This window comes from Falco naumanni, chromosome 6 (assembly GCF_017639655.2).
Source record: "Falco naumanni isolate bFalNau1 chromosome 6, bFalNau1.pat, whole genome shotgun sequence".
Classification (NCBI taxonomy): Eukaryota; Metazoa; Chordata; class Aves; order Falconiformes; family Falconidae; genus Falco; species Falco naumanni.
Window position 1 is genome coordinate 43,736,742 of NC_054059.1, and position 24,430 is coordinate 43,761,171.

At 35.1% G+C, this 24,430-nt stretch overlaps 1 protein-coding gene across 1 annotated transcript in view; it reads left to right on the forward strand.

Annotated features, from left to right (window-relative positions):
* The window catches only part of ADGB (androglobin), a 117,492-nt gene that overhangs the window by 71,810 nt on the left and 21,252 nt on the right, over window positions 1–24,430 (forward strand). The window contains exons 19-27 of the mRNA XM_040599405.1: window positions 807–921; window positions 2,387–2,554; window positions 4,476–4,614; window positions 8,475–8,609; window positions 10,897–10,990; window positions 13,603–13,737; window positions 13,933–14,086; window positions 18,647–18,834; window positions 20,460–20,644. Of these exons, the coding sequence (XP_040455339.1) occupies window positions 807–921; window positions 2,387–2,554; window positions 4,476–4,614; window positions 8,475–8,609; window positions 10,897–10,990; window positions 13,603–13,737; window positions 13,933–14,086; window positions 18,647–18,834; window positions 20,460–20,644 (1,313 nt within the window). The remainder of the gene's footprint in view (window positions 1–806; window positions 922–2,386; window positions 2,555–4,475; window positions 4,615–8,474; window positions 8,610–10,896; window positions 10,991–13,602; window positions 13,738–13,932; window positions 14,087–18,646; window positions 18,835–20,459; window positions 20,645–24,430) is intronic.

The window sequence follows — 24,430 nt, forward strand, 5'->3', positions numbered from 1 at the left end:
GTTAACACTTTGAAGCTGAGGCCTGGATGAACTTGCCCACCTAAATGCCATTCTGACAATGGTACAAGACCATGAAGCTTCACCATGTGGTGTCAGCAAGCTCCTTAATATTTCAGTGGGATTTCAGGACATTGTTGACTGGAGAGAAGAGCCTGAATCCCCTGTGTTGTATAACTATAGTTAAGATTGGTTTATTTTAAGATTGGAATCCATTATAGGATACCATCAGGCAGACAAGAATGCGCTGAGTGTATCCCAACAAGACATACTGAATTTCTGTTGTTTTATACCTTAGGAGGCTATGGTTGAGTGGTTTGGTTCACAGTTGCTCCATAAAATGCTCACTCTTAAAGTTCATCTAGCCTGACATGGCTATGCATTAATTTTTCCTGGTTTTGCAATGCAAACATGGAAATTATGGTCTAAGTAATATATGTCCAGCACTTGATTTCTTTTCTAAGCTTTCAAGAGCAGATATATTTTTGACTGTAGCTAACCATATTCCTGACTAAAAAACTTCAGTTGTGTATCCATCTGAAATGGTGAACCTACCTATTTTGCTAAAGAAAATCAAAATAAAGCCTAAACAAATAAAATAAAAATAGTCACTTATCTGATTCCACCTACTGCCTATGTTTGGAGGTTTTTTAGAAGCAAGGAGTTAGAAATACAGAATTTGAAAAGCCAAGGCATCTAGGAAAGGATTTAATTTTTACCAGTTGTATGAAAGGGAAAGTTTAAGAATTGCTGTGTTTTTTTTTTTTAAAAAAAGATGCTTTTTAGATATTTTTTTTCCTTCACTGCAGGCGACACATCCTGCTCTTCACAGTAAGTTCTCCCATAGGACACCATATTCATCTCTGTAGCATGGTGCCATGTGTCTTTGGAGAAGAGGATACTGTTTTGCCAGCTCTTGAAAAGGTATGCATAACTAGAACTAGTCAGGCATTGTGATGACGGTGTTTCTGACCATTATTAAAGTGAAGTACTGTTGGATCTTCATTTAGAGTTATTACGTTTAATGGTATAATATTCATTTCTATATGAAATGAATGAATGCGTAAAAGAAATGTGTTTTACAGCACAGAGGGCACTGAGATGGGTATTGCTATAGTTGTCTAAAACATATGTAAGTAAACATTGGGTAGTATTGCAGTTTACATAGGACAGCAGCATGAAATAGAATGTTAAAAATACTTTTGTTGAAATACATGTCAGAGGTAGTGTATAAACTCTTTTTGAAACATGTGATAAAGTACATGTACAGGTATTAACTAATATTCCAAAATACCTACCTAGTAAAATAAACTGTCACAGTAAAGTTTGTTTTCTCCCATGTGATCACATATTACTCACTGGGTCCCAGAGCAGCTTTTATATCTAAAGTGAATAGTTGATTCAAACAACTTTTCATAGCTGAGATAAAGAGACCCAGGGGAGTAATTACTACAGGTTTTGTTCTTTGTTGCCTACAATTGAGGCAGACATCACTGTCATCTGTATTTTCAAGATTTGGCAAGCAGGAGGCCTGAATATTTGTCACAGGCGCTGAGGGGAGGGGGAGTATAGCCTCTAGAGCACAGTTGTGCAAAAATATTTTGAAATCTGAGGGTAACAGCAAATTTATGTAGCGGTGTAGATCCAGTGTCCTAATCATAGGTCACTAAAGCAGCTTGTGCAAATGTATTACATTTACTGTAGCAAAGAAGTTTACACATAAGAAGCTGGGCTGTTAAAAATGTCTTGTGGCTGTACTATCCCCTTGTCTTCAGGTTGTGGATGAAAAGCTATTCCTCATCAAGAAAATAAAGCAGAATTTTATCCTGGGGTCTTCTCTGCCTTCTTTTTGAAGACAGAAATTTATCTGCAGAGTGTCATTTGTAGGAAAGCATCCACATTGTTGCACAGGAATTCTGATAAAGATTAATGATACTTTAGGCAGCATGTATTTGGACACTGTTTTCAGCGGGACACAAATACTCATCTGTCCTTTTATAGTAGAAGAGATGCTGAGCATTTCAGCTAACAAGAGTCTTATATTATCACTGCAGTAGAAATTCCTTATATGCATCTTATCTTTTATTAAATGTCCTAGGACTAATGATACAGGAAAATAAAATCCTTAACAGATATATGTTACAGTGCCTGTTATAGTGTTGTAACATTCTTATTTCAATAGCTAAAATCAGTGCAAATTTGGTATGCCTTTGAATACCAGATACCTAATTGATTTTACAGTTTATAAAATTATTAACAATTGCTTAATGGTTTTGTACTTCATCATAGAAAAAATGCTTATGCTGTCACAGCCTAGAAAGAAAACAAAATAAGATATAATCTCAGAGCAAGCTTTCTAGCATTGGTTGGTTTTATTCTCTCTCCCCAGGAGAGCTACCGGTTCATAGAACAAGCTACAGCTGTCCTGAAAGCTGTTGGAAATGTGATAAATAATTTCAGCAGTAAGCCTGAACTTTCTAAAGCCTTGAAGGAGTTGGAACTAACTCACTGTCCTCCTGACCTCCATGGTACTGGAATGGCTGAAGAACACTTCAAGGTGAACAATTCTAATAAATACATATCTAAAAGCGACAGAAGCTGGGTAACAGCTTAGTATTGTCATTATCCTCTTCAAGACAATGACTGTGCTTTTAAAAAGGACCTCCAGAGTACTCCAAATGTGCCATTTGTTACTAAGTGTAAGCCTAAATGACATAACTTGCAACATGTACAAAAATTATCTTCTTTAAATATGAACAAATTTTAATATGCACAGAGTAGCACAGTCTAAATTTGAGTCTCTAATATTGTCAGTTTAGTGTACTTTGGGGCAGAAAGCATCAGCTTTTTTTTTATGACTTAATTTTGGATTTAAAATACACTACCTGAAATGCAGAAAAGCCAGAATGGTTCCTTTGTGTGCCTAATGTTGATGGCACAAGAAAACATTATTATAGCTTACATTACTGAAAACAGTAATGAGTTTTTTCACTCATACTATTTGAGTTGTTTACTTTTTGAAACTGCAAGATACTTATTCAGCTCTCTTTGTGTGTGATAAATTAAAGGGTATATGGATACAATGAAGATGTTATACTTTTCTGAAGATCTCTATACTGTTCCTTTTCAAGTCTATAGAAAGATTGCAACAAAATAGTTATGTAAAAGATACGCTATTTTTTATGTATATACAAATGTTGATAATACTGCTATAACTTGATTTTTGTATGGTTAGTACTTTATATATTCCAGATTCACTTACTTTCAACAAAGTACTAGAAAGCTCATGCAGTTTAGACTGTGTTTTAAAAGACTGAATAGAAGAAAGGGATTAGTAGTTTTATAATCACTGATATTAAAAAATAGAACATCTACGTCAGTGCTTTTATACATGGGCTTGACACTAGGCTTCAATTCAGAATTAAGAAAGAATGATTCCAAGTGCACCACTCATGAAAGAGGTAATTTTCAGGCCAAGTCCAACAGAAAAAAATTGGTTTGACCTCTCTGGAATGGAAAATACAAATTTTAAATGTATATGCTCATATGAGGTATATGTAAAACTTGGGGACCTTAAGAAAAGTTCAGTGAGTATGAACATAAATATCTCTCCCTCTCTGCTCCTCTAAGACCAATGTATAGTTGTAAAGGAGTAAAAAACCAGAAATCAGATAAATGACACTGAACCAACTGTGATTCAAGAATGTAAAAATATAAATTGTCTGTCTTTTAATATAAACAGTGAAAAATTATTCTCTTAAATTATGTATTTTAATAAACACTTTATTTTGGAAGATATAGGATAAAATATTTCCAGGAAGCAGAAAAAATCTGAAAATGAAAGAGAAAAATAATGTCTATTCCAGTAAGTTATTACTATGTTCTTCAATTCAGGTTATGAAACAAACTCTGAAAAACACACTTTAAAATTTGCATCTATTGGAAAAAGGAAAAAGATACTAGATTTCTGCTCTTTAAAGAGCATCAATATGTAGAGAATAAAAATTCAGCCATCAGTTTAATCATATAAGTAGGACACAATCTTCCCCTTTTGCCTGTGAATATATTCCTCTTTTTTCCTTGTGGTGCCACCTCTTCATTCAGTAAGCATACCCATTAGGTTGTTGGTCTCTGTTCTGAAACCTCTGATCAGAATGCCAGTTGTCATGATGATTATGTGGTGTTCTGTCCTTGGGTATGAGACCATCATCTCACTTCACATAAACTACTAAGATATTGTCATGTGATAAAAACTGACTGTAGCATCAGTCCTATATTTAATAAGCCAGGCATGAAACGTTTTCTCTTGATTGCTGTCTTGAAGCATTGTAGTTCTGCAGTTGGGACTAATTTTCAGATGCTGTATGTTAGAAGAACTTAGAAAAGAGCTACGCTGGTTTTGAATCGATAAGAAGAAATATAAATCAGCTTTTTAAAATTAATCATTCTTTGAATGCTTTATTTCTTTCTGATTTTAGGTTTTCAATGGTGCATTTTGGAATTTAATCAAATATATATTAGGCAAGAAGACTCCTTACAGCTATAAATTTGCCTTCAGGTCCTTCACTTTGGATTTTAAAGACACAGAGGTTTCTGAGGATGACACTGTGTCTTCAGGTACTGTACTGGTATTGCTAACCACGTCAAATAAATCTGCCCGTTCTTATTTTCAAGGAAGCCCAACTCTTCACTAATCTTGTGTTTTCTTGCCTGAGTAAGCATGGTTCATTTCTTATGAGATAAGCCTTCTTCTGTTGACAGCACATCTGAGACTCATCTCAGAATAGAAACGATCCTTTTTTTTGTTCCAGAAAGTCTGTTCATGTTTCAGTTATTTATAAAATTGATAAAACTGCCCTCTGTCTTCCTTGACTTGGCATTTGTCAGTATTAATAAGCATCTACAGATGCTTGCTTTTTTTTTTTTTACCTGCTTTTTACTGCACATTATGTTTTTTGTTCAAATAACCAGCTGAAGAGACCTTAAATGGCTATTTTGTTCAGGAAATGAGAGTGAAGGAAGACAAGTTAGTACCTTGATTGAAAGTTCAACCATTTCTTGGTAATGGGTAGAGGGGTTTTTGTTTATTTGGGGGAGTGGGGTATTTTGGTATTTTTGCTTGCTTGCTTGCTTTGGCAGATTACCATATTGTCTGGCTAGTTAGTTCTTACGACAAATGTGGTGAGGAACCAGCTACAGCACCATCCATCGCTTCTCCAGCTTGTGATTAGGGTATGCTGTATACCTGAAGGTACTGTGGAAGGTAGATTTATTACAAGCAGAGATAATTCTTTTCCCACAGGTTCTTTGCCTTATTTTGTATGCAGGCTAGAGGCATAAGCAGTTAGAATTAAGTTTGCCTGGCAACCAAATGTATGGCTCTTTTTCATTTTAAGAGACTTATTTTGCAGTCTATGTAAATTTTTAATCTATTAATATTAATATTTAATTTATTAATAGAAGCTTTATGTATATGGTTTCATATTATGACAGAAAAAGAATTTATCTGAAAAATTGGCAGGAAGATATACATCATCATGAAGGCTTTTTCTTCTGCTATAATGAATTTACAGTACAAAGTCTTACTCCTTAGTCAATCAGAATGATACTTCCTTTCATTAATCAGTTTATTTTGGAAAATCAGTGTTAAAAAACTTCATTAAAATTTACACAAGTATCTTTACTGACAAAATGGTGTAAGACTCTTGTTCTTCAAGAAAGCACATATACTTGTCTTTTACTTTTTAATGGAGACTTTCCTCCAAACCTTCTGAAAGTTATTCTTATGTGAAACATTGCCATTTTTGTTCTTATGATATTGTATTAACAAAGAACAAAAAAGAAATGAAATCTTTAGGAATAGATATTATTTCACAAATCATTCAGCATTTCTAGTTTTCAGCCTGATCTGGGGTAACCTTTGACAGTTTCTATTAAAAGAATTCATTTCTCTCTGTGGTACCGCATCCAAATTATTACATTTGTATATTCAGAAATAATTTAACATTTAACCATGACTGTATATCCATATATTCTTTAGCCTCACAAATTAAATGTATTATTTCTAGTGAAGTAGCTGTTTATTTCTAATTGTGAAATCCACTTGACATCCCCAGTGGATAAACTTCACAGTTTGTTCAAAGGGCAACACCAAGCCAACACTCTGTGTGTGTTCTCCAGCATTTCATAGGTCCGTTCTGAGCGTGTAATGGGGGTAATGTGCTCTTAGTTCAGTGACAGGTGAGCTGGAATTTGAACTCATCAGCCTGGTCTCATATAAAGAGATGGGAAACATCTCTTGGGCTAGATCTGAACAGGTGTAGGTAAACAGTTCTGTAATCAATAGCAATATACAGAAATATGAATGCTGTTACAAGTGCTTATGGCACTATGATTTCCAGCTTTTGGAAAATGCAAGCCCTTTCAGTTCCTGTCTTTGAATAAACTCCTCTACAGCAGAAGAGTAAAATGCAGCTGTAATTGCTGACTACAGCTAGAAATACTTACTCTCCCTCCCAAGTGAAGCTGAAGCTGATGTTCCACAGCAGCTTAAACCAGTGTAACTGCAGGCTGTTGCAGGACTATCCCTATACTTTCCTGCAGCTCCAGCACTGATCAAAGCTTGTGCTGGGCTGATATAGCCTGCTAAATTGGCAAAAACACAACACAAGAATAAGAAAAAATTAGAATCGTAAACACCTAAGTAAGTTTTAGTCGCTTCTGGAGCCCAAGAGCCTGCTTATATGCAATTCAAAGTTCTCTGGATAATTATCAATGTTGTTGCCGACAATACAAATACTGAAGGACAATATAAGCCATTGATTAAATGAAGATCATGTTCTGATCATTTTAGACCTTAAGGTGCAGCTTTACTTTATGCTACTACTAATGTTCTGTAATTCTCCCCTTCCCATCCCAGAACATATACTCCAACATGAGCAACAGTTGCACAGATGCTAGGGAATGAGATCAGCTTGCTGATTTTTCACCAAGCTAAGCTAAGGGGAAAAAAAAAAGTTAATTCAGCAAACTAATCTTACTCACCATGCCACTATGTAATCTCTTAGAACATGTTTAATTACAGTTGGATATTAGCAAACTATTTTTCACCATGTGGCTAGTCAAAAATTGGAAGAGATTGCCCAGCAAGGTTGTGAGGTCCAATCCCTGAAGTTATTAAAAAATGGACTGGACATTTAATCAAGAACATGAGCAACCTGCTCTAGGCTGATCCTGGTTTGTATGTGGGATGGGACCAGATGACCTTCAGTGGCCCTCTCCAGCCTCTATTATTCTGTGATTATATGCTTCTGTTTTATAACACTGGTTGTGTCATACGTATTGTTGAGTTCTAATGTGTTGTCTGTTAAGTGGGCTATGTAACCTTTCAGAGTCAGTAAATATTAAAGAGGCTTTCTGGGGTTTGGAAATGAGACAGTAATGAGGTATGATGGTTGGGAACACAGCCTCGTTTAACAGTGTTCGATAAAAGAGATTGGACTGAAATGTGTGATCTCCTGGCTGATGACAGCAGTATCTTTTCTTAAGCTAGTTTGTTTGTCTGCAATGTTGTCTGCATTTTTCAAGCAGATTCCTCTTTTCTCCTCCCTTTTGTTTTTTGCTACTTTCTTTTGGCGCACTCTTTTCTTCCCCTCAGACTGCCTCGCTGCCCTTTTTCTGTATCTGTGCAGTTCCAAAGTAGCCCCCTGGCACTGGCTGCTTGTAGTGCTGTCCCCGCACCCTCCCCCTAAAGCCTGGTACTGATGGCTCCCAGGATGCTAATTCTAGGCAAGGATGCCTTCAAAGAGCTCATTACTAAACTGTCAGAACCTACTGATTTCTGTTCCACTCCAAAACTCCTTAGTAACAGAAAGTCACAGTCAGATAAATGAACTCTCACTTTATCATAGATCTTGTCCTTATTCCATGGCTTCTTAGCAAAGGTTGAAGACAATGTTTTGAACAACATTGGTGTTTAAATTATTACTTAATAAAATTATCAGATTGAGAGACAGAAACACTCAAAATCTTTTGAAGCTCTGTTTAGCTGTATTCAGTCAGGCTTTAATGTATCGCAACCTGTTGGTTCATGTTTGGAAGAATATTTTGAAATTACATTAGGAGACTTGATTTTTAAAAATGCACTGCAATAGTTGTCCATAAAGAGAAATAAGAATTTAGTGATTGGTATTTGGAATTAGTATAGTAGTTGCATTCTGACTTTGTGTAATTACACCATATATTTTGCCTGATTTTATCATAAGAGCAAAATTTTAAGAGTTTGTATTTTTGTCATAAATGGAAATTTTATACAGAACCACTCTGTTTCTGGAATATAGCTCTGTCATCATTTTGTGGTTTTTGTTTCTTGGGTTTTTTTGGTTTGTGTTTTTTTTTTTTTCTTTTTAAATTTATTGCAAGCAGATACAGGACTTTCAGCTTTATTGATGTTGGTCATTCTCCTCCCCTTCTTTCAGAAAGTTGTGAGAAGAATTCCATTAATAGTTGGCAAAACCAAATTCCCACTTCTGAGAAAGAAGCAGCAGCTCTTAAACTTCAGGCTGTCTGGAGAGGGACCTATGTTAGGAAAGTATTGAACAGCAGAAAACCAGGTGTGTGCTTTAAAAATACTTTTTAAAAAATGTTTCATTCTTCCCCTTATTCAAATGTTTACCATAAAGATTTTTTTACTAATTAATATCTAATTTAAAAAACTGAAATAAAATGTTACAGTTGAATCTCTGATCCCTCATAAAACTAAGAATAGTTTTCAACCTAACCACTCAATTAGCACATATGGTACTAAAAAGCAGAGGAAAAACATCCCCCTAGATTTTTGTACATATTAAATCGGAATTTACATTACTGTAGATTTAGCTCAGAGCTGGGCTAAATGGTGGGGTTTTTTTCTGGAAATGTAAGGGAAGTCCATATGAGAACCTAAGTATCATAATAGAAAATTAGCAAAACACAGCATCAGAGGCTGATACTGTGCTCAAAAGATACTTTGCTGTTCCTATCCTTCACTCTCATGTACATAAATAGAGTAATCTTACATAGCAGTTGAACAGTGGAGCTACATTTCTTACTCAGCAGTTCTATTATCTCAGCTGCAATATTGTGTCCAAGTGCAGTGTCCACAGTCCAAGAAGAAAGATAGGTAACGACTGTGAAATTTTGGGTAGAGCCGTAAGGATTGGGATTAAAGAAGGGCCTTGTACTTGCAGGCTGTTGGTTTGTAATTTAAGAAAGAAAAGATTAACAGTGACTTAATCTGTAAGTAGCCATGTGAGAAAAGGAATTTGATAGCAACAAGGTCTTTAGTCTGACATCCTCCAAAGGGTTAAAAGAAGCTCCTTAGTCTGAGATTCAAAGATTGTGAGTTGAATCCAGACATAATCAAACTAGAAAAAGCGGCATTTATTTTGAAAAGGATAAAGTTTTTATTGGAATAAACCAAGATTTGTGTTGCACTGCTGAAGACTTTCAAATCGGACAGATACTCATCAAATTCAAGAAGGACTAGTAATTTATATATTATGGAATAGCAATTAATATGTACAGGACTGTTACACAGAAAGTTAGATCGCAATGATTCCTTCTAAGCCTCACAGTATATATAGAATGCCTGAGGATCCTGACAAAGAAAACTGCTCCATTGTGATATAGATATGTCTGTAGTAAGTCATCCCCATTCTGCTGGAAGCTCCTTCTTGAATTAACATTATTGCTGGGGTTCTTTTACGTGTATATTTACCTGCACCAGATGATCTTTCCAAGCTATCTTTTGTACTCTCATCTCCTCATCAGCAAGTCTGGTGCTGCCTCTCTCCTAAACTATCACCTGTAGCCCAGTCTTGCTTAAGCTTTCCTACTAAGTAGTGTAGTGTCCTTCACTTTTTGTTTATGAAGTGCCACATAAATTAGGAATTTCCGTAAACTTTCACTGTATTATGAATTCCTATAAATCCCAGAGCCCAGAAGCTGCTCTTTTGAAGTTTAGATTTTAGATTTTTGACAATTGAGCACTATGGGAGAAGCCCAGCTCTTTTATTCCATTGTCTATAATGTCTGTCTTAACTTCTTCCGATTTATCAATATTCTGTTACTTTTAATTCTGATATTATTTTTACAGTGGCTTACTGTGGTGTTGGGGTTTTTTTTCAGCCATACTATTCTCCGTTTTTTCCTCATTATCTGTATATTTATCTTGCTGTTACAGTACAGTGTTATTACTACCACCGTCTCTTTTTTTTTTTTTTTTAGTTTTCCCTCGTTTTCCCCCTCTATTTCTGTCATTAATTGTTTATGCCATAAAGAAGGATTTCACTTAACTTCAGTCTTGAATAGTTAGACAACACATCTAAACTAGTTGCGTAGTCTTCATCTGTATTCTGTGGATAGGAGTAGACACCTTGAGGTGGCAATACATCCTGTCATGTTAAAGGTATCAAACATGGGTGGGATTAATTACCTGCTGGAACTGCCTGATTCTTTTTAGCTACACAGATTGCCTAGGCACATACCTACCCCTTCATGGTATCTGCAGATAAAAGCTGCTGGGAGCTAAACAGCATATTCTTCAAGGACAAAGACCACCTCATATCACTACAACATGTTACAGTGAAAAAACTGTAAATCAGAAAATATTGATCACATCATTTTTGCATTTGTAAGAGTGCTGAAGAGTGCAAAGGTGATGATTATTTCCTCCCTCTGTCAAAGGAGAAATTAGTTTTCAGCTCAGTGAGACTTCTGTAAAATTTCAAATAAAAACTAGACATTCATAAGACAATTTACTTGTGCAAATGGCATTTTTCACAAGTATTTGGCAGGTGTATATTTAGAACAATAAAAAAGTTAGGTGTTACAGTTTCAAACTTATTTTATTATTTCCAGGTACTAAAGAAAATGCTAATGTCAAAGAAACCTTGCAAAACTTGTGGACTGTGATTGAGTTAAATTTTGAACAGTATGCCGTAATGCTGTTAAGGTAATCATGTAATAAATTAAACTATTGCACGCAGTACCGCAGAATTGCCATAAATTACTGGTTCACAAAATAAATATGATAAGAGTGTTACTAGTTTTAAAATTGCAAAACTCTGTTATAAGGGATGAGATATATTTAGTTAAGGTATGCCATGCTTTATATTCTGTATACCCTACATCAGTAAAAGTATGGCAAATCTAATTTTTAGGTATGTGTGTTACAGGTTTTTTCCTGCAGCTTAAGCTAGAATATTACCTTTCTCCTGTATTTAAATTTTTAATATCCTTTAGGATGTTTCATAAGTATAACTCTGATACTAATTCCTTAGTCAAACATCTAACCAGTTGATCTAAAGATGCATTTTGATTCACGCTATCTGTTAAGCAATCCTGGCTGACATTAGAAAGGAGATAGCTATACTATGTAATTGTATCACAGTTTATATCATCATAAGCTTTGTTTGTAGCACTTGCTTGAAGGAAAGTAGGTGTATTTCTAGGTAGATGCTTTCCCTGGTATTTAATTACAGCTTTTGCAAAGATAGCTACTCTAATTTTGACAGTGTTTAAGTCATTTGCAAGCATGACACTCACATATTTTCATTAAGTCCTTCAAAAACCTCTCTGCAAGCATATGCAAAACCGATCTAGCAGTAGATCTGTTCTGCCAGGGGTGAGGAGTAAGAACTGGCAATAATTACTGGCTGTGGGTATAAATCCTCACTCCTTATAATCAGCAGTTTGAGGAACACTCATATGGGGTATAATTTTATTACACTTTTTAGTGGTTTTAATCCTGTAAAACCTTTGTATGTCGATGGGATCAGGACATTGCAACCACAGCCCTGTTCCAAATATTGGACCTCAGTTTTAGGTTTGCAGCATCTCTGTACCAGCAAAGATCAGATGCAGTTTTTAGTCTGCCTTCAAACTTTGAAAACTTACGGGACTGATTCTTAGGCATTGTCCCAGAGTGTTAAAATCATGATTTTGTTTACATTTTTTAACAGCTGACAGATCTGCATTTAATATAGCAAGCTAACATCTTGGCCAGTTAAGTAACATGCAGGAATATTGGAAATTCAGTATTGGGGTAAAGGTTTTCCCATTCTCTAACCCCAGACTTACTGGAGGCCAGAAGCAGTACCATTTTACAATACAAACACCAGTTTAAAAAGCCCTAAAACCTCTCAGTTTGTGCTAGGATTGCCACCTGTTTCTCATTATACATCCCATGTAAGCTTATCCATGTTTGATCCCTACTGTCATTTTTAATGAATTAAAAATCTGAGGTGTCTGAGGGGCTTTTTCAGTCTGTGTGTGCGCTGTTTATCAGTGGTGGAAGGAACCTTTGCAAAGCTTCATGGACTAAAAATTCAAACTGTTGTGCTTTCAATCAATTATGGCCATATCTGCATCCACTCTGTGACTCACCTTAATGAAATGTCAAGGTCAGCTATTATCATTGCTAAAAATACGCATGTGGTGGTTGTTTCTGTAATTTCAGTTACTATATAGGAATAACAGAGTAGCATTGTCCAGATTTTGTGGGCAAAACTTTTGCAACTGAACAACTTGAACACATTCATATTTGACACAGAAAAGAGGGCAGCTATCACCAAAAATGGATGTTGTGAGGTTTCATTAGACTATCCCCTTTACGTAAATCATATAAACCAAAATGTGAATGAGAGCAATTAAAAGATAGCAAAAGAGATATATTGTTTACTTACTGCAGAAAGCAGGTAGTTAAAGAATAATGCAAGACCGAGGGAGTGGCAGGGAGAAGGATATTCTTTCCTTCACCTCTGTGTAGGCATACTTTCAGTCCTCATCTCCAGAGAAAATCACTGGAAAGAGCCAGAAGATGGAGTGAGACCAGTTATCTTTCCTCTGCTCTTTACCCAACAACCTGTTCACATAACAGAAAATTTTGTACGCTGGTCATCACATTGCTTTGCCCAGGGGAACATAAATTTTTGATACTACCTATGATAAATAAAATTCATGGTGTTCATTAGGTGCCAGTGAGGTTTGTTCTAATTTTGCAAAAATTCACAACACCTGCAAGTTTATATGCTGTACAGATAACTTCTGAGTTTACAGTCTTAGGTTCCTTTCTGCGTGAATGTCTTTCATCCCATTTTAAATTTATTTGGTTTTGCTTTTATTTTTATTCTGTCCAAAAAAGTTTTAAAATCAAATAAATCTATTTTTAGTCTCCTAATGATGTCGCAGTGTTGAGATGACAGCTTAATATAAAGAAATGGAAGTTATGCTAACTGATATTTATTAAAAAAAGAAATTAAAGTTCCGTAGAAGCCATAACATTTTGCGCTATTAGAAGCAGTTATACTCAGATAGACTGACAGATAGAAGTATTTGTATATAAGTATTGGCCTTTACAGGCCATTAGCTCTAAAAAAGGTGTTCGCTACCTGATTTATTCTTTTTTGAGAGTAAACAGCTAATAGAGAAACACTAGTAACACATTCTATATCATTTTTACATTCATGCACAGGCAGTGTTCTTCATGATTAACATAAGTTAAAGTCAAGATACATGTGCCTTCCAGATTAGATTTAAAGATTTATCTTACTTTCTGCTTTCCAGAGAAATGTTTAAAAGAAACTGTAAGTCAATTGAGAAGTTTCCTTGTTATGAAGATGAATGGTGTAAGACCTCTTTTGCTGACTATGCTGTAACGTATGCTGATCAGCCACCAAATGTGTGGTTTGTGGTTTTCAGGTGAGCTCCATACTGCACTATATAACCCTTATGGGGAAGCAGTATTCATACGCTGTGGTTTTTCACTAACCTGCTTGAAAAACATGATTTTACATAAGTCTGCTTTCCTTAAATTCTAATGTATACTTCTACTTTGTGTTACACAAATAATTTTATTTGTGAAAATAATTTTAATATGACTTGGATTTTTTTTAGAGAAATATTTCTTGTTCCAGAAGACATGCTTATAGTGCCAAAGGTGTATAGCACTATCCCTTCCTGTAGACTTCATGTTGTTGATAATGACACACTGGAGGAGATGCCACAGGTCTTTTTGAAAGTAGCACCCCTTGTTTATCCCAAAAATAAGGTAAATGCAAAGAATTGTTTTGAAAAGTATACATTTTTGATACAATGACAATTACGCATATTCTGTAGACATTTTTAGCTATGTCATAATGTTCTGCTTAGAAATGCACCATTATTTATTAGCAAGTTTGAGCAGTGACTGTCACTGATCTGCTTTTGTGCTAAACCTTTTGCAGCAAAGGAAAAGTTTTAATTTTCTTTGAGATTTTTTACTGTCACTAAATGGAGGAATATCATCAACTTCCCAGTACTGTGCTACTATTCAGTAGCAGTACAGCTGCTGCTGTCCATCCGATGGAACAGCCTTCAAGAGTCAGGGACCAAACTAAGAATGCAGTTTGAAAAGCCTTTTATAAGTCGTGCTTACAATGATTACATTAACATGCATCTTCACGTTCTAATGATAATAGCAGCATTGATGCCAAATACAGCTTTAGATACGCTCCCCCTCAAAGCCAGTATGTTACCTTGTGGCCATACCAATGATGAGTAAAGAACAATTAGTTTGCCTGTCTTGTGGGCTTTACCTCTGCTTATATATCCAACTCTCTTTCACAACACCATTGTTGGCTCATACTTGAGTGATCCTAGGTGCTTTTCTGAAGAACTGAATCCTGTAGTTTATTAATTTTGACTAAATAGAGTGTATTTCTTTTCTGATTTTAATGCTATTTTTTTCAGACCATTTCTCTAGTTTAAAATGATCTTGCATTCTTATTTTCTCTTCCTCTTAAGTTACAATCCTTCTTATTTTGTGGTAAATTAAATATATGCTCTCCATTCTACCTTCCACATTACTAATAAACACACTGAATGGAATCAGGTTCAGGTTAGATCTTTGAAATCTCATTGATTGCATCCTGCTCTTCCAAAAGGACCCATGAATATGTGCATTCTGGATGTGGCTGTCCCACACCCACCCCACAACAGTGTGTTTCCTGAGTCTTAGAAGAATCATCAAAGAAACAGTGTTAGGTAACTCCTTCTTTCCCATAGCGTGCTTTCCTGTAGAAGAAGCAAGCTTGGTTTTTGCAGTCTTTTTGCTATGCTGAAGGAGTTACAAAGAGTTAATCTTACTAGTTATTTAATGATGTTTTCAGCTGTTGCAGTTACGCTGACCGATAACTTTCTAGACACCTTTTGTCAGTCTAAAAAAAAAATACAACATTGCAGTTCTATAGTCTTCCAGTACCTTACCTGTCCTCCATCAGTTATCAAACATAATCTGAAAGTTTTTTATTGTTTTAATCTGTTATTTAATTATTGGTTTAAGAATATTAAAACAGAATTGTGTAGGCATGCTGCATTTTTCTACTTATTACTATTACATTTCTTTGTTTCTCAGTAAGTATATATATATCAGTACACTGAGTTTCTCAGTAAGAATATAACCTTATACTGTACAATTTAGCTTCTTTTATTCCTATTTGTAAATGGCTCATTAATGTTTCAGTGGACCTGCAAAAGCCTTTGAAAGTTCTATTGATGTTTTGACAAGACATTCTGCAATTATCATGAAAGACTGAATACAGTGGTGTTATTTTAATCTGACTCTTACCTTTTTTTTTTAACAGTATTTTGTAAAAAATAGTCAATAATGCAATACCTCAAGCAAGGAATTATACTGTATGTCTGAATTCCTAATTGTCAATATTATTACAGAGAGTCCATTTTTTTAATAAACCTACCAGTTAATTGTTCTGCTTCAAAACTATGAATCAGCAGTTTACAACATGGCTAAAAAGAAATCCTATCAACAGATATTGCTATTCTGCTGCAGAGACACTCTGTAACACGCTGAAGCTCATTTCAGAATGACTGACAATGTAAATGACAATTGACATGTAAAATCTGCACACTAACAATAATGTCTGTCTTCTTTCTGCTGACATTACAATCTAGAAACTACTTGTTTTGCATTGTTTGGATTTCTTTTGCATTAAATCTTTTTCTTCCATGGTTATTCTTTCTACTGCTGGATGCAGTTGTTTGTTTGTTAATTTTACTCTCTTTGTTATTCACAGATTATTGGACAGATTGTAGGAAAAGATAGAGATAAGCGTTCTTCAAGCTTCAGCTGACCAACAGTGATAAGAGTTTAAGAAATCATCACTAACAACACATTTATTCTAGAAAATGGAAGTCTATTTAAGCAAGGGCACTGATCAGTTATTTGCCTCGACTAGTCATAGAATGACATAAGGAAATCATCTTACTTTATCAAAAAGTTAGTTTAGTTGGTGTGTTAGGAAACAACCCTTTCTGATTCTAGAGACAGTGAATTGTAACAAGATACCTAAGTAGGTAATGAAACCTCTCAAAGGTTTTTAAGAAAGAGACATAAATCTGATGGGGTTGTCTAGATCTATTCGCTTATTACTCAGTGGTGACTGATGATTACCCGGTGTTCCTACCAGCCACAAAATTCAGTTACTGTGCTTTCTAATTGCTTATAGTACTCAGAAAGTACCCACTCAAAGAATTTTTTTAATCTTAAATCTGAATTTTCTGCGTATTTATAATGAACATTAAGATTGTATAACCTTATCTTTATAAATAAGATACACAAAGTGTTTTTTTCATGCACATTGTGCTGTCAGAAAGCACTTGAATATCTGGCTGAATCCCTCTCAGTTTGCATGTGTACTTACTAAGAACGGGGGTACTAACTATATGCTTAACTAGGTATTTAAATAAGTGAGTTCTGATTCATAGCTTTGAATGGTTGCTATTACCTTGCAGTGATTAAAGGCTGTAAAGTTCCTTACAGTTACAATTGCAGAAATTGGAATTGTGACTCATTTCTTTTACTTCCATTCTAAATATTCAGTAGTCCTGAAGTCACAACCCTACATTATTGGATCGTCCTAAAATCACAACCCTATTTGTTCTAAGAATTTTTTAAGAAAGCTTTCTTATTGGTAAATACTGATTTCTTTTAACTGAAATTTAGCAGAAGACTGTCAAGAAAGAAAACCTTTCAAAGAAGTTTCACCTGCACTATTTCTTGGGAGGAATATGAAATTTTAATGTTTGAAATAGGAAGTTGGTAGAGCTAGCTTAGAGAATTTGAAGATGGGACTTAATTCTGTGTACCCCTGTTACGTTGCAACTGGCCATTGCACTCGTATCCCTTTTTTCTGCCCCTGCCTTTCAAGTAATCACATTCATATTGCTTTCTTTTTTTCAAATACAAAATACAATGAAATTTTGAAACTTTTTAATTTGTATTCTGTTTTCCCATATTCTTCCCAGGATTCTTAAAGAGCAGATACATCTGCATCAAGCTTCTTAATTGTGTGGGTTTAATATTTTTTTATTTTTCATTTTTTTATATTTTTCTAATACTAGAAATATTTTTTCTTAAATCAGTATCTTCCTAAAAACAAGACCCTGACCCTTAATGCTATACTTGCAATGACATTGTTAAGAATAGGGACAATATTAATTTAACTTCAGATTTGAAGACCGAATGAATCTGATCTCTAAATTTCCTTGCAGCAAGCTGCATTCACCCATACTTTCACACTGCCTATAGCATGAAGGGACATTTCAAAAACTCTGGTTTATTGGTGAATGCAGTAATTCTCGTGTCTACATTTTATCTTTACCTAGTTTTGTTTTCATATGTGTGAGGACTGCTAGCTTTTGATAAACGTCATGTGAACGAATAGCCAAAATATCGGTTTCCTTATCTTCAGCTGTGGTCACCTTTGGAGTTCAAAGTATCAATACTCTCAAAATCGTTTATGCAGTTTTCAAATACATTGACACTTCAAAATACACATCTTTTTTTATGCCTGGCATACAGGCCAGATGTTTCCCAGGAGTTGTGAGTAAAGGTTTAATGTGGTTGTCTCAGAACTTGAGGTGAAAGTTCTTGGCTTATGTAGTCTTTTGTTCTTTCTTCATTGTATCTACTGCTACTACCATCACCACCACCACATACAGTTGTGGTCAAATATCAGAGGGGAAAAAATATTTTGTACCAAATGAAAATAATTGATACTAATGCTAATGTTTTTATGAGAAAAAGAACAGTAATATTATAGAACACAGAGATGTATAGATGTGTTTTATCTGGGAGCTACTTGCATAGTGGTATGATATACAAAGCAAGAAAATACGTCGAATAAATGTGTTTTACTGAACTTTAGTCATGTTGTACAGACTAAAGTACTGCACATGCTTAAATAAGAGTAAGTACTCATTAACAGTTGTTTAATTAGACTTTATTAAACAACTTCGAATCATCAAATAATTTGCTTAGAAAGTGGCCTCGGGAGTTTGATTGTACCTACCCCTAAAAATACCTCCCAGCCAGCTATGGAGTTAGATGAAACTGGATTTGAGTTGCTATGTAACTTTTTGCCAAATATAAATTCCTGGAATAAGGGCTGCTTCATGAATTGAACTATAATGGAACTGTAAGATTCTTGCTTATGAAGGACATTTCATTTTATTAATAAGTGTAACGGACAAAACTGTGTTGTGTGTAGTCATAGAGTGGATTTTGAGTAGTGTTATTTCCGTGTAACACTGACTCGTTTTCTCCTTTCAGAAAGGATACACATTTATGGCTGAAGCACGTACTGGTGACCTGCCTGTGGCAGCTGGAAAATGGAGGCTCCGGCTCATTGGTTCTCATAATCTACTCCCATTTCTTTCTCGTCAGGCTGTAAACAATGTTTATTCTACTAAAGAAATTAGAGAGTATTACATACCCAATGACAAGCATGTAATGTTCAGGTAAATATTGACAGAAGAATGATTAAAATATGCTTTTTATATGGACCATCACTGACAGAAAAGTATGTTATTTCCTCTTCCTTAGAAAGGGGAGGGATTTAAGGCAAATATCTGAATTTTATGGGTCATCAATGTGCAATACCCAATTTTAAGTTTAATTTGTGGAAATGTTATTTTCTGAAGTATTGCCACTGCTTAAAGGGAGAACAGGTATGCAGTACACAGACTATAACTTTAAAATCATGATAACAGTATTTTGCATTTCTGTGAGCTTGATCTTGAAATCTTTTCCATATGTCAATTACTGAAATTCCATAGTACTTTTGGGGATTAAATAAGTATTTAAATCAAGATTTTGCAGGTGGGGAGGAGACATAGTTTGATGTATTTTTTACAGCTATTCAGCTAAATCTTTAAATAATACAGAAATACAACAGACTTTTCTGATAGACCAATTTCCATCTTTCTGTGTTGGCAGAAAAATTTATATACTTTTTTTTAAGCAAGCTGATTCTTTCAGGAGAACATATTTAATAAACACATGATTATTTCATTTTTATTAATCCTTTCCTAGTTTATTAAAGTTTATTATTAAAATCAGTTTATTCTGGCTGAGTTTGAAGTTCAGAACTGACCCTGACTAAATCACTGTACTTAAGTTTTTACAGAAAGGGCTATACACTGCACTAGAACAGCCCTGGGCTTAGACCTAATTACATGTATATATTTTGAAGGTTAATTCTAGAACATTTTGCCTTGATTCCTGACAATTTATATCAATATTTCAAATAAATGACTTATTCTTGAGCTAGAGGTCTATTCAACAAGAAGAATCAGTTTCAATACGTAAGTGAAGAAAGCATATAATGGAAATATAAGGAGTGCACTGGAATTCTGTAAACTCTCTTTTTTGATGAGTTTTTTTTCTTTTTCACCCCTTTGTTGCCAATATTTTAAAATTTTTATTTTAAAGTATTGATATATTTTTGGCTCCAAATGTGCTGAAGTCAGGGTGATGGAGGTTTTGTGTGTTATTTGTTTGCTTGATGAGATTAGTCTAACGATTGGAATTTATGGACAAAAAGCAAGTAATACATAAAGTTATGAGTCATAACAAAACTATTAGTTAAATTTCATCCTAAAACTCTAATTCTAGTATTTTAATCCCATGGTCTTTAAAATTGACTGGAGTAGCAGCTGCTGTCAAAGGAGGTAAGGAGGTAGCTCTACCTTTTGAAAGCAAATCGTTCTTTTTTTTTTTTTTTTTTTTTTTTCCTTCAGTTACCTTTTAATTGAAACAGTCCCCTAACCTGGCCAACCTTGTTTTTCAACAAATACTAATACAGCAGGAGGGAAAATGTATATCTGGACATTAGATAAGGCATGAAAAAAACAAATGGGAAGACCACCGCTTTTTTTGCAGCAGTACCTATTTTGATCACAGATTCACTGCACAAGTTCGCTACAGGAAGCTTAGCCCACCAGATTGCATGGTGACAGTTGACTATAAACTCAATTGTAAGTCTTTGCTTCCAATCAGCACAATGTTTAGGTACTTTTCCAAAAAAAAAAGAATGATCTGGTATAGTTGGTTATATTGCTGTAATTTTTTTCTTCTTCTTTAGGTATTCAGTAAAAGTCACAGCATCACATATCACTACAGTGCAGGTGCAAACATCTAAATCAGAAGTCTTTATTAAACTACAAGTCCTGGATAAAGAGGAAGAAATTGTGAGTGTCACTGGAAAGGGCCATGCAGTCATCCCTGCTTTTAATTTCTTGAGTAATGAAACACTTTCGAGTTCCCACTGTAAGTATTGTATTCTGATTTATAATTTTATTCACTGAGAAATATGTATTCTTACAGTAACTTCAGGTAATCGGAGAAAATATTTTTTTTCCTACTTTTCCTATGAATCCCTAATTTCTTTGTGGTTGACTGAAATCAGCTACATTTTTGAGCAATGGACAGGAGTTCTTGGTCCTCAGCAATGAGGAAAGGTACCAAGAGGATTGATTAAAATAAGGTGTCCAGCCTTGTCATCTTCCTCTGCCTTTTGGTCTTGTTTTATAACAGAGTAGAGAGTTTTGTGGATAATTGAAATAGCTTCTCAGTTCTGAAAATTTTTATTCATATGTTTGCTTTGCCCTTGACAATTATTTTCAAGATCTTGCCTTTATTTGTTTGATCTTAAAATTCGAAGAATTTTGGGTGTTAGGAAACTAATGTCCAGACCATGAAACATGGTAGATAATTCACAGATTACACTTACTCTTACGGTTTAAATGCACCATCCTGAGCATCACTGCTTTTAGCAAGAGTACAGGTTTCATTGTCTCCTCATCCAATATACGAGCCCCAGAGTACAAGGCAAAGCTCTTGAATAAATGATACAATATTTATCCATAATAAAAACTCCACATTTTTTACTCTACCTCTGCTATAGCTTCACAATGATATTCATGGGAATAGAAGACACTGAAGGAAGAGCTACCTACTTGCCCCAGACTTGCAAAGCTGGCATAAAAGGCATAAATGACCAATATACTGTTATACTGTTGTCAGTTCTTTATATGGCAACTGAAATACTGAGAAAAAGTTATACATTATGGGAACACTTGAATTTAAACAAAATTTCCTTTGAGACAAATTTATTTGAAAGTTACAGCAAACACTCATTTGTGCCTGAACATTTGAATCAAAGAAGTTTATTTGCTCAAAGCTTTGGGGTTTGGGTTGTTTGGTGTTTTTTTTTTTCATTCATCATTACATTGCAGTCTTGTCAGCTTAGCTCTTGTTAAAGGTGAGAATCAGTGTGTATTTAAAGGTCACCTTTCATGAGTATGCTAGGATTCATGTATTTTCTCAAAGTACTTTGAAACCAATGATTGTACCTTACAAAAATCCAGCTGACATCAGTTAAAACTGACTCTCTGTAGTCCAGCAAACTAACATTCAGAATCTACTGTATGTCTGAGCCTGGCAGCATCCAAATACTGGGAGAAGTGGCAAGGAGGTAGAGAAAATGAAGCCAAACTCTTTTCAGTGGTACCCAGTTACAAGACAAGAGGCAACGGGCACAAACTGAAATATAGGAAATACAATTCAAGCATTAGTAAAGGTGATTGGGGAGCAGGGAGCAGTGTTTGGTTTGTTTTTTTTTTCTTGTTTCATTTTTACTGTCAGGGTGTCAAACACTGGAACAGATTGCCCAGAGAGGTTTTGGAGTCTTCATCCTTGGCGATAAGCACAAACCCAATGGGATATGGCTGTGAGCAGCCCTGCTGACCCTGCTTTTAGCAATGGGATTGAACTAAATGATCTCCAGAAGTGTCTTCCAGCCTCTGCCAGGACCACTCAGCCTCCCATGATCCTGTGATACCAGTTAGTGGCTAAGGCTTATGTGGGGGTTTTTTGGTCTTAATCATACACAAATAATCCAGTTTCCTTGGGATATGCTGTCCAGCTATGGTGGTATTAATTTACAACCAGATTTAATAGAGTCTTCAGCTTGAGATGGCAGCAGTGCTCTGCCATCATCCCCTTTTGATGTAGCAAGGGGGATTCCTGGACACTCTAGAGAGCAGAGTTAGGTTATCCAGACATCTTCTTTCATGTTTCACTTCCAGTACTCAAGAGCTACCATCAGACAGTATTAGCTGTTTGCCACTGGTATTTTTATTGTTTGATAAAATTGCGACCAGGCTACTAAAGAAGCTAAAACAAAACTGGAATGTAAATTTTGTCATCTGAAAGTATTATTGGCCAGTTGATTGATATTTGAAGTGCTGTTTAATTTTACTGTTCAGAAATGATAAATACAGCTCAATAAGGTATATAATTCTTAGACGTATTTTCAATAATTGCCCCTGTAGTGCTCAGGTAATTTTTAACCAAAATGAAGTACCATCTACCTGCTTCTGCTATGCTACTTATATGTAATAGAATTCAGGTGCTACTGCTGTGCCATCGTAATGTCATTCCTAATCTTCATTTGTTTCCCTATTTTCATGATGCTTCACTTCTTAATCAAGCTATTTCCGTAGTATTTGTAAGATCATATACTATTTTGAATTTTTCGTTTTATCTGTGGGTTTCATTTTGAAAATTATTTTATTCATAAGCACTACAAGTTTGCTTAAATAAAGCAGTTGTTTATAAGCAAACATGTCAGCTAGTGTACTCTCCATGGACATCACTGTACATCAGTGTTGTAAGATACTAGTCTTCAGTCCTTTTATGAAGACTTTTAGACAATAAATCGTCTGTAAATCAATCAGTTTCTGCCTGTTTGACCATATTCAGAACCTGAGGAGAAGACAAATTGTTCAAATACTGGATTATTGCTTCACTGAAGCCCAAAATAGCATCATATTTCATGTATTTACCTTCACTCTTTTGAACTGTGTAGTTTTCTGATGTGATCCTTTAGAAAAATGTTTTGTCTAAATTTCCAGTGATGTGTGGGAAGAATAACTACTTTAATCATATTTATGAAACATCTTGATTTCTGTCTCAACTGCACCTTGTTATTACCAGAAATGTAAAATTAAATCCTATGGAGACCATGCTCTTGAAGTGTAACTCATCAGATCACAATGTTGTGGTTTTAAAGGAAGTCGTGGAGAAGCGGTCAAGATTCTGTCTGAGTTACCAAGATAATCAGTAGCTATTTTTGGTTACTGTTTTTGGAATGTGGGAATGGATTATTAAACATAATAGTAGAGTGGTGGAAATAGAAGCAGGAAGGCTGTAATACAGATTAGAGTCAGCATCACAATACTTGAAATAAATCACCAAGTTACCCTCGGTAAAGTGAAGGAGAAACTTCCTTTCAGGAGACTGTCTTTTTGACAAAGATCACAGTCTGAAGATGGAGATAAGTTAAAAGGCACAATCAGGTGAAAGAGAAAAGAAATGGGTTTCAACAGACGCTGGAAGGGAGAGCGCGGGGCAGAATAGCAAAGAGGGACGTTTTGTCTTTGCCAGACTAGCAGGGGGCGTAGGTGAGAAGAACTAAAAAAAATATCCTCACAAATCCGTTATGATTCAGTCAATGGTAATATATTAACCCGATGGGAAATAGAAAGGTCATCATGTCAGGTTCCTATTCAGCACTAGAGCCTATTAAAAAGTGTTATGATTTTAGACTGTATTTGAAGGTGAAATGAATATTCTGATGTCATTTAAGTGTATATGCTTGCATAGAGAGCTGTCATTTGGAAGGAATGACTCTGAAGCTGTCACTATTTGTTGGGTTTTTTCACTATTACTGTTATTTTTACAATACTAGGCCAAGTGGCCTTAACATTGAAGTTCTTTTCCTATATATATGCATGCTGTATATCAAAAATACAACATTTTGTATGTGTTCCAAATATTTCAGAGCATTCACGCTAAGTGAAAAGATTATGAAATGTACTGAGCATAAGCAGTATGACAGTATTATATTACCCACCCTGCTGAGAGTTTGTAGGTGCAATTTATGGAATTGTCAAAGCATGTTTTTCTGCTGTTGTCAAAAGTGTTAGGAAATTATAGCTGTACAGTAACAATGTAGAAACCTCCATAAATACTAATGCCAAGTTCAGGTGG